At 38.5% G+C, this 10761-nt stretch overlaps 1 protein-coding gene across 3 annotated transcripts in view; it reads right to left on the reverse strand.

Moving 5' to 3' along the window:
• The window catches only part of LOC145466645 (multidrug and toxin extrusion protein 1-like), a 101839-nt gene that overhangs the window by 75732 nt on the left and 15346 nt on the right, over positions 1 to 10761 (reverse strand). For 2 of the 3 annotated variants that reach the window (XM_081450358.1, XM_081450360.1), the window contains exons 7-12: positions 10604 to 10717; positions 9839 to 9906; positions 8653 to 8761; positions 8001 to 8076; positions 7126 to 7195; positions 6545 to 6677 (exon numbers count right to left, since the gene is read on the reverse strand). In XM_081450358.1, the coding sequence (XP_081306484.1) occupies positions 6545 to 6677; positions 7126 to 7195; positions 8001 to 8076; positions 8653 to 8761; positions 9839 to 9906; positions 10604 to 10717 (570 nt within the window). Of the gene's footprint in view, positions 1 to 1580; positions 3050 to 3440; positions 3526 to 4315; positions 4373 to 5208; positions 5247 to 6544; positions 6678 to 7125; positions 7196 to 8000; positions 8077 to 8652; positions 8762 to 9838; positions 9907 to 10603; positions 10718 to 10761 lie in introns of those variants that run through there. The other variant, XM_081450359.1, reaches the window with a different exon arrangement.

A 10761-nucleotide genomic window follows, 5' to 3' on the forward strand; every position in this document is an offset into this window, starting at 1 on the left:
CCTGGGGAATAACTGCAGAGTATGTGGGGTTTATTCCCCGGAGCCTTGTGCTGAGGTCTATTGTTTTAAGCTGAATTTTATATATCGAAATGGGGCTATTCACATATTGATAATTTCTACTCTATACTGCGGACACCTGTATAATACAGACACTCAGTAAACATTTGGTTTCTTATTGTACAATTGAACGTGATGAAACTGAATCTTCCGCATATTAAATCTTAGCTTATACTTATAAATTAAATGCGTCAGTTATTTATTTTTTTACCTTTACATGTTTTCCTTTATTTTACACTGACCATATATCGTCATTTTATTGTACTCTCTTTAAACCAAATCAAAGAAAAAATTTGCAGCGTTTTGTTCAGCCTTCATCTTTTGAGAGAATGCTCACAGCCTAACATAATTTAGACATAAAAATTCAGTGAAATGAATGTTTGTAAAATGATGTTGCTTCTCTTGTAAAGGACCCATCATAACAATCGAGGACTGCTTAAATTCAAATAGGTCTCCTGAAGAAATACAACACAAAGCAAACAGCAGATGCCAGTGCATAGTTTTGGTGAGACTCCATTCATACACTATTTTTTCCAGAAATAGTCTGTTGAACAGTTTCCGACTCTTTAAAGCCAATCTATTCCTGTCCCCATGATTCTGGACTGAGAGCTTCGACGCAGTTACACTTTGATAAATGAGGTTCGGGTTACTGAGGGTACATTTATAAAGAAAATGAACTGCAGGGATTGGAGCATAACAAATCTCTTCCAGAAAAAAAAAGAAAAGGAACAGTGAGGTGACAGAGCCAAACAATACATGTGCGATTGAAGTCCGAAAGAAAGTGGGTTTTTATGGGGGGGGGGGGGGGGGGGAAGGGGGATAGCTTTTATTTCTGGTGCCTTTCCGTTTCACTGGCATCCTTCTTCGATCTAACAAAAAAAACAGGTTTTAATTTATTTACACGTTTTGAACAAGACATGACAAAATAGGTATACCTGTGATAACAAAATTAACATAAATTGAGTTTTTGCCGATACGAAAAAGAAACCTCGCTCTGGTTGTTCAATGGCTGGATATAGCTCTCCACCATGCAGATAAAACAGCTTATCTTGCCTTGTCCACATTTATCCACTGGATAGCGTTTTCCACCCTTTGAACAACCGGGCATTAGTGGGCCCTGGGCATTAGTGTAGCGATTAAGGGATCAAGGTTAGCACGTTTGTAATAGGAGACATAGCTTGTGTACAGCTGCCCGCTCTCATGAGAAAAAAATAAGTAAGCAATGCATACATGTGTCTACTGCAACATTACAAATCTGAAAAATCGGAGAGGAGTGTCGCCTGTACAAATGCTATTAGTGACATTCCAAGGTTATTTCGAATTTGTGATAAAGCTGTTCATTTTTCCTTCCTTTTCTTAGATGGCTGGGATACATGTGGGACAACGACGTATTTATTTCCATCCATTTTGCCCAGACCCTGTTGATGTGTCGACAATTGCAACGTATCTTGGGCCTGGCTGACCAACATGCCCATGCTTCAGGACCTTTGATTGTGTTCGGTTGTGTAGTGAAGGAAAAATACAAGGAATCATCTCCTTGCAATGTATATCTTTTAATATTATTATTTTTCTTGTTACAAGTAAAAGGAATTACAAATATATATGATATAATTCATTCATGAGTTGAACTTCTTAAAGCTCGGACAACTCATCATTTCATCAAATCTACGAGCCAGAGAAACTAATGCTTGAAACGACGTTTCCGTCTGGCCTGCTCTCGTAAGAAAAACTGAGTTATCTTTTAAAGTTACTTCGTTCTTCTGAAAAATGCTGAAATATGCTGTTAACTGATAACTTTTAGACCTGTATTTTCATGTATGCTCTTTAAAAGGATAATCTTAACAATGGACATAAGACTTAGCGTATGTTATGTTGTATAATATATCATGTATAAATGTTTGGATTTATTGAAAGTTCACCCTCGTATAAACGTTTATTGTTTTCTAAAGTAGACGATATAAAAATTCAAAGGAATGTCAGTCTTTTTTTCCAGCACCCTCTTTTCTTCTTTCTCTTGTTCTTCTTTATTCCCTTTTATTTTCATCGTGTGTACCACACTTGGTGCAAAAGAACACACTTTTTAACCACCTCCTCATAAATCCAGTCATATATAATTAAATAATGTTAACAATTAAAATCTATTTAAATGAAATAGCATCTTATTTCATCAATTACGTAACATTTCTTGATCAGTTACAATATTTTAAATAATTAATGAATATAAATGAATATCAATGAAAAAAAATATATATATGAATGAAAAAGCATGCATTCATTAGTATAACTCGCCTACCCCCACTTGACCTGTCCCTCTCACCTCGGTAGATTGGATCTAGTGTGAAAAATGTATGCTTTGTATTCTTACAATATTTCAAATATCTAGGGGAATAAAAGAGATTGGTCCTCAAAGACTTCAAGAAAAAGCATGTCCAGTTAACCAGGAAAGCATTTCTTGATATGACATACTCATTAACGCGTATAACCCACCCCACCCCTCATCTTTCATCTTACGCAGTTGTTATTTGTGTCATCACACAAAGCTTTTTTCTTTCTGTCTGGAAAAGAGTTGCGTGACAACACAAAAGGCTCAGAATTTTACCTTTCTATGTAACTGGATAAAGTCAGGGATTTCGTGTGGTATTGCTAGTCATGTTAAAACCAAGGGTGTCATTACCAAGTGATGCCGTCTCGTGGGAAGATGGCAAAGGAACTAAAAGATGTATGGCTACAGCAGTGCCTAATATCAACAAAGAAATAATTAAGGGAATAAGTCTTTTTCTTATCAGAGACTTTTTCTCTAGCGATGTAAGTCTGTTTCTGTCTTGAACATCACACACTGCTGTATTTGGTTCACTTCCTTGTGACATAAATTCATGTTGACCATTAAAATCGCGTAACAGAAGAGAAGGTTGGAATTGAGTCACGTGAGCATCAAAGCGACTCAGAAATGGAAGAGATGAAGATTTGTGAATCCAGCTTGAAAGGTCCAATTCTGTAATTAAAAAAAAAAAAAAAAAAAAAAAAAAAAAGAAGAAGCTTAGAGTTGGGAGGGATTTTTGGCTTCATTTGAAACTGCCTCCTACCTGGTTTACTTTATAAACTGTAAATTACACGAACTTGCTGTGAAACAAGGTTTATAAACCTCACACAAGAAACAGTTCATAAATTACTTGAGCCAGCGATTCATGATGTCTTCTTGCTTACATAAACAGCTAGGTTGAGCCCACATTCCTGAGGCCTCTCTGCGGTAAGCAGGCCAGGTCCTCAGTTTGTGACACATGCTACCACAATTCTGTGGCTTGTCACGTTTTTGTGAACCTTTATCATGTAGCCTGGTAACCTGGCCTGGCTTTTTGGCACTAGCTTCTGTTAATAGGATGTACCTGACTCTTTTTTGTGAATGTCTCCATTTAATAAATTCTCACATGTTTGGTCCAAGGCAGACTTAACTCCTGTTCTTTCCTGTGCCTGAACAAAAACAAAAATGGTGAACAACAGCAACACTGGACGGATCACTCAGGTACTAGAACATCCAGTGTTCACAAACTAATCAGTTCCAGTATCAAGTCACTAAACACGTGAAATGGTGAACACACGTCACGATACAATTAACAAAGACCGGGGCACTAATCCCTGAAGTAAACTGTGGGCGCAACCAAGTGTCTTGTTTATCTCAGTCTTTCCACGCTCCGAAAGGCCCCGCTCCTAAGTAACTTACGGAATTCGCCACTTGCGAAACAAGAAGAAATCAGGGTTGTGTCTCCCCTCGCAGTCGCTTGTGGAATCGTTACTGGAACCAATGTCGCTTCTCGTCATTTGTTTTGTCCCTAGTAACGCTCCCACAAACCGCAGCGAGATAACACTTGTCCCACTTGTCTCTGAGGGTAAAATAAACAAATAAAACGGGATGGAATGCTGAAGAGACGTCAAGAGAAGATAACGTACCAGTGAGAGAACATCTCTGCAGCTGCTCTATGGCGCAATCTACCGGTTTCTTTCGAGGAAGAAATACTTCCAGGATATCTTCTTCCTTTAGTTTCTCGTGTTCATTGTTGTTCTACTCCGGTTTACTAAATGGTCTGTTATCTTTTCTCAATTGAAATCATCACAACATTCAGGGTTCTTTCTCAGCGTTCATTCGCACCACATCTGTTACTGCTTCCATGTTCCCATAACCGCTATCGCGGATACTCTTGACCTGGGCGACATTTTTACATCAAAATAATTGGTAAGCCCAGTCTTTTACGGCTTTACTCACTAGTTTGCACTGCTTCTCCCAGTCTGTTCTCCATAGTAGAATCACATATAAACAGGCCTAAAACACAATCAAATATTACAAGATTACATCCTGTTAATGTACATACCATTGAATTCTGAAAGTGAAATCCTAAGCTTAAATAAGTTCAAAATACATTTTTTGTGGTTCATTTTTGGGGAGGAACTTATCGAAAGAAATTCTAATTACACATAAGATCTTACTGCAGGTTAAAATGTATCATATGCAACACAAAGTAGGTTGTACAGTCCTTGAACAGTGGAAGATTTTATAACTGGAAGAAATTTTATTGTTCCGTTAGCACTACCTACAATTAAACCAAGGCCAGGTCTGTCTGTCTTTAAATACGTTACCAGACAAACACTCAAGAATGCTTGACAGCTGAAACGACGATGCACGCTACACAGAAAAACGTTCGCGAAAATCATTTTTAATTCAAACACAGAAGTGTTTGAATTTTCAACAGTAAATACAGAAGAGTACATGATCATTTATTTCCTTCAATCATCTTGAAGAAAAACAATTTCTTGATATGAATCCACTAGGAAAACAAGATCAATTCACTATTCACCTGAAAAAATCTAGTATCACAAGACCACAAATTTGTTATTCCTAAAGCAACTATACTCAAAATAGAAGAAATAACATTAACTGGTTAAGAGTTCCGGTCAATCAGTCAATCAATCAATCAATCCGTCCGTCCGTCCATCCATCCATCCATCCATCAATTAGTTTACTATTGTCATGCATGCATGGAGAAGAGGTTGCCCTCGGTATCTGAGCCAGGGGCTCATGCATCAGACGCATGACAAAAATAACAATAAAATGAGAGAAAACAAACAAAAAAAAAACTAGTTCACTTGTCAAATGCTTACCTGGAGGGCGACCGCACAAAACAGACCAATCAAGAGGCCTTCAACACAACAAGAAAACAACAGAGTTAGCAAACATTGCTTCCGAATCATATTTGTAGTGGCATTCAACACCTATTGCTTTATTCCCCCCCCCCTTCCCCCCCCCCCTCCCTCCGCCTTTCCCTGTAAACAGTAAGACAATTTTGGCTCGGCCGACCGATAAATGTCTAATACTGGCCATGATATCCTTGGTTTCTACACTTTGACATAACTCCACAAGTAATTTTTTTTTCACGTGGAAGTGTGGAATGCTTTGACAAACCAGGGAATTTTACTTTTCCCCATTTGTTCCACAATTATCATTCTTTAATTACTTAGTTCTACGCTTCTCTCTGTGTTGCATGTTTCAGAGAGATCGTGTCAATGTTAATCAGAAAATAGCCCCGAAAAATATGCGCGCCGATTGATCAAAAATTGTTTCTATTTAACAATAAGATTGTGAGCTAGAGATTTCAATCGCATGATAGTCGATGAAGGCGCAGCCCGAGTCAACTGTCACACATGGAAATCGAGAGCAAATAATCTAATTGTTTCAGTATAAATCTACTACAGTAAAAACCCGCGTATAAGAACCTAGGTTTTTTCCAGTTAGCCTCCATAGGTTCTTATATAAACGGTGTTTACTGTGAAATTAGGCTATCTAGGTTCTTAATCAAGTTCTTAATTTATTTTTAACTTGTACTCATGGGTGTGGCCTTTATATTGAATCATTCACAGAACAGTATTGTGGTCCTATACCACTGCCAGTGCTCTGGCTAGTTTTTGTTACCTTTTCTTATATCGCATGTGATGTACTGTATTATATTTGAAAAAAAAACGCTATGTTTTGAAAATACGGACCTGTATTGAGATTGCAGCCTTGAATGGTTCTAATGTGAAGGGTGCTTAATAGGGAAATTTTAGCCTAACAGGTTCTTAAATTTACTGTGGTCGTCCAAAACTTTATCTAAATCTTCTGCACAGACACTTTGAAAACACAAAGAATTAGCCGTCATTTTGATAACAACTGCACTTTGCTAGGCTTCCCACTACTGATCTACAATAAAATAGAAAGTGAGCAGCGTAGCCAATCAGCGAATGGCATTCATGATAGAATGCTAGTAGATTTATGCTAAAACTCGGTAGAAACATGGCACATGTTTTCTGTTTCTTAAGGAGAGGCGTGCTAGGTTCAGAAAATGACTGAAGAGCATTAGGCACCAACTTTGTGTGTCTGTTTCAGAGATACATCTATTAAGAGAGAGTTGACAGCACTTTTAATACGATGCAAACAAAATAAACATTCATATTTTTGTACCTGTGACATCGTGGAAGACTAGAAACATCAATGCTATGCCAAGAGGAAGCCCACAGCAGCAATAGGATATAAAATTGATCACCACTCCTACCGTCTGACGGCCAGATCCTCGGATAACACCGCTACAGACACCCTGAGATGAAAATTGAACATCAATTCGTATCACTTGAGAGGCAGTTTTCTACACCCCCAGCCCCTACCTGTGGGATTGATCTACTGCGCAGGTGCGAGTTCCACTTGAAATGTAAAAATAGGTCTGCTATGCATGTTAATTGCATTATTGTTTCCACAACAAAATTGTCCATTCTGATTGGTTCTTGGCATACCTTAAAGTATTTGGAAAGACTTAAAGCACGATCACAAGGACGTCAAACTTGCTCACTGGAATTCGGCACATACGCTATTTCCACGTCAATCATGTGCAATTAAGTGAGTTTCTGCTGTTTCTCTAGTGTTTGTAAAACTGATGAACATTCCAGACTTTTTATTTTGTTTATGATATGATTAATTCTTGTAGTTGGTCACTGACGGGCTTTAAGGGTCGTATTTTATCACTCAATCATTAGAATGATTTCAATTACCTGAATTCCATCAAAGATAAAAGAGAATGACATAAAACGGATAGTCTTTTTGTATAACAATAACACATCTCTGCAAGACAAAATGAACAATAGTCTAATTAGCTACAAAGTAATCTAAGAGGGAAGTCAAGAATTCCTTGGCCAAATTAATTTGAAGCTCCCATCAGTGATCAACAACTCATCATAAGACTGATGTTCTGTGAGCTGACATTTGAGTCAAACGGCTTACGAATTTCAACCTTCCAGCATTTTCTTCATGTTCAATCCAACAATTTGCTGATATTCATTTGTACAACTGTGTGGAGAGATATACATCTATTCAACATCTGTACATCGTGTGCTAGTCAGCCATTGCCAGATCCACTTGGGCTATAGGTACATGTAATTATATCAATTAAAGAGAGTAGCCGCGTTTTGCTCAAGAGCACAACATAACCCATGCTATAGTCAGGCCTGACTAGGAGTCAATCATGATAACCAGAAAGTCACTGCATGTGTCTCTTTCAAGGTTTTTGCACACATGACAGCGCTCCACCTTGAATTTAAAGTGGTGGGTGGACTTAAGGTTAGCCCGATGGACTCCAGACCATGCAGTCTGGGTTTTAGCCCTCAAGCCAGGGTCTTGGTACTGTCTTTTTGAGCAAGACACTCTACTCTCAAAAAGCCTCTCTCCACCAAGATGTATAAATAGGTTCTGGTAAACTGGATGATGGGGGTAACCCTGCAATGGACTAGCATCCCATCCAGGGGGGAGTAGAAATACTCCTAGTTGCTTAATATGTTATGGGAATTGGGATAAGCTCTAGCACCAATATATGGTATATTTGGTCCAATTAATGCAGACTTTGTTTTAAAGTTTCTATAAGTTTACAAACCTATTGTCAGTAAAAAGCCTTCCAGTGGTTTCCTGAAGCCCAAAGAAGACAGCAAATACCACAAGTTGAACACACACTGTGAAATCAATACAAATTGATTATCTCCCTGTGAACATGTAGCAGTGAACTTTAACAAGCTAACTCTTACAAGATTAGTTTCCCATACGAAATGCTATTATTAGGAGTTACAAACAAAAAATTCAGTGTTAATCAGCATTAAACCTTCTATGGGTGTATGCATGGCTAGGTATCGTCACTGTCTATGCTACAAGTGACTTCGAGAATACAGGTAAACTGAGTTACTGCTTAGAAAAAATACAGGTAAAACATCTGCTCTTAGGGTTAAAGCAACAGTATACATTTTTTGATCACTTATGGAGGGTTTATTTCCCCTTTTGGGACAAAAAAGCAAATAAAATAAGTATTTGACGTACAAGTGTAATTTCCATAATTTCCAGAGCAACCATCGATGACAGTTGCTCAAATCTTAACAACAAACTATTGCTTGGTGTGCATACATGCAATGATGAAAGTTTGCTGATGTGGGCCAAGACTGAATAATTTGACATCACGTTGCTGAGAAAAAAAAAACATGATTTAAACAGGAACATGTACAGTACAGATAGACATCATAATCCAGATCTGTAATTACCAACAAGTGAAAGGGCCACTTTAATTGTCCTTTTGGTTGCCATGGCATTGCCGGCACCAAGGGCATTTCCAACACGAACGCCAGCAGCCACACTTACACCAACAGGAATCTAAAGAGTTTTAATGCACAGATTGGTAATGGTCTTGTTGGCGAAGTCAAGGTAGACAATTATTTTAAAATAACACAGTGGAACCCTGTAAACAATGACTGCAGCTTTCTAAACTGGTTGCTTGCGCTGCAGAATGGGAATGTAAGCCTCTTCTATTCCCATTCATCATGTGACAAATGCTTTGCACTTACCTCCAGCGGTGCTCACCGTACCTTTTAGGGGTTAAAAATGCAGTTTTGGTACCCCTAAGGGTGTTCAGCCTCAAAAGGTCTACAGCGGGAGCTTTTGTGCTACCTTTTAAGGTATTGAGCTCAGAAAAATATGACAAGAGATAATGGGTTTTTTAGAATCGGTACTGCTTAGGGGTGGAAAACATTTCAAGCCACGCCCACAAAACAGGATCTTGGTACCTTTTAGGAATTCTTTTCAAAATTTCCGACAAGCTCTCCTGTCCTTTTTTATATATGGGAACACCTCCCCCAAGTTACCTCACTCTCTATCAAGAACTGTACAACATCTTAAAGAAATCATTATAAGAATGAAGCAGCAAATGCTTAAAAGAGCACCAAAGTTAACTTAATGAAACTGTGTACATGTAGAATATTGACAGATATTCTGACAAATATCCTGAGAGGACTAGCTGTAAAAGTCTGCATACAAGCCAAGTGACCCATCAGGCTGGAGGTTATTCCAGTTTCTGTAGCACGAAGCAACTAGGAGTATTTCTACTCCCCCCTGGATAGGATGCTAGTCCATCGTAGGGTTACCTCCTGCATTAAATGTGCCAGCACCCACTATAACCCTGGGTGGAGAGAGGCACTGTGAGAGTAAAGTGTCTTGCCCAAGAACACATTGTAATGTCCCCAGCCAGGCTTCGAATCCAGACCACTTGATCCATCAAAGAAAGGTGGCTGTAGAGACTGCAAATTATGCCAAAGAATAAGACTCAGATGAAATAAGCATTTCATTATAATTTATGTAAAGGAACATGATTATCAACAGCAACACACAGTGCTTTCTCTGATTTCCTCTTTCCTGGGGTGGCTGTAATACAGGCTAAGAAGAGTTTATCCTCACCATATAGACAAGTGCTGTCCACTGGAAAATGATACCATAGGTCGCTAACTGTACTTCACCAAAGGTCCCTTTCAAAAAGAGCACATCATTGATAAAATCCTTGAACTAATCATGGCTGCTAAGAATTATCTATAGATTTTCAGCTTTTCAGAGAGAGAGAAACCGCAGGACTCTTACATCCAAGTTGTGACGGATCCTGCAGGCCCAGTGGTTTCTAAACGATCTTTTGAAGAGCTGGCTTTAAATAGCCTGTGAGTCAGCAGTGGTCATTAACAATATTTTCAACTGTTATTTGACCTGGTCTATTCAGGACAGCCTGTTGCAAGGGATCAAATGACAGTATAGAAGTGATTTAGAACTGTTATTATGATCCTCTTTGCCAATATTGTCTTCAAGCAACATTAATATATTGCAGAGTTGTTGGGAGAAACAACAAGCAAGTGTTTTCTATCATGGCATCAAGCAAATCTCCTTTTTGCTCATCTCCAATCCAATCACACATGTGCAGTGTATATAAGGTACAATAAGACTTGGCTGCTTACATCAAAACTCTTACAGCCCTAGCCTTAGTGGAACCTAATGTACATGGCAACAAAACAAGGCACACTTCATTTTGAGGGGGAAGTGTGAATTTGAGCAGCTCCTCTGGATTCATTTTTATTACTAATAAAAAAATTAAATATAATTTTAAATAAAATACCAAATGCACTTCAACTATTCCCGTGGCCAACCAAATGTCCTAGTGAAGCTAGGGTTTAACTATACCTGTTAAAAAGGAGCCAGCTTCAAAACTCCACCAGTCAATACAGGTCATCACCAAACCTGGCACTGCAAGCTTAAGAAACTGTCCCCAATCTAACAGACTTTCAGTGGTCCATCCTGCAATATGCATTCAACACAAACTTGCACCTTAATGCCACATT

This window comes from Orbicella franksi, chromosome 13 (assembly GCF_964199315.1).
Source record: "Orbicella franksi chromosome 13, jaOrbFran1.1, whole genome shotgun sequence".
In the NCBI taxonomy this organism is placed as follows: Eukaryota; Metazoa; Cnidaria; class Anthozoa; order Scleractinia; family Merulinidae; genus Orbicella; species Orbicella franksi.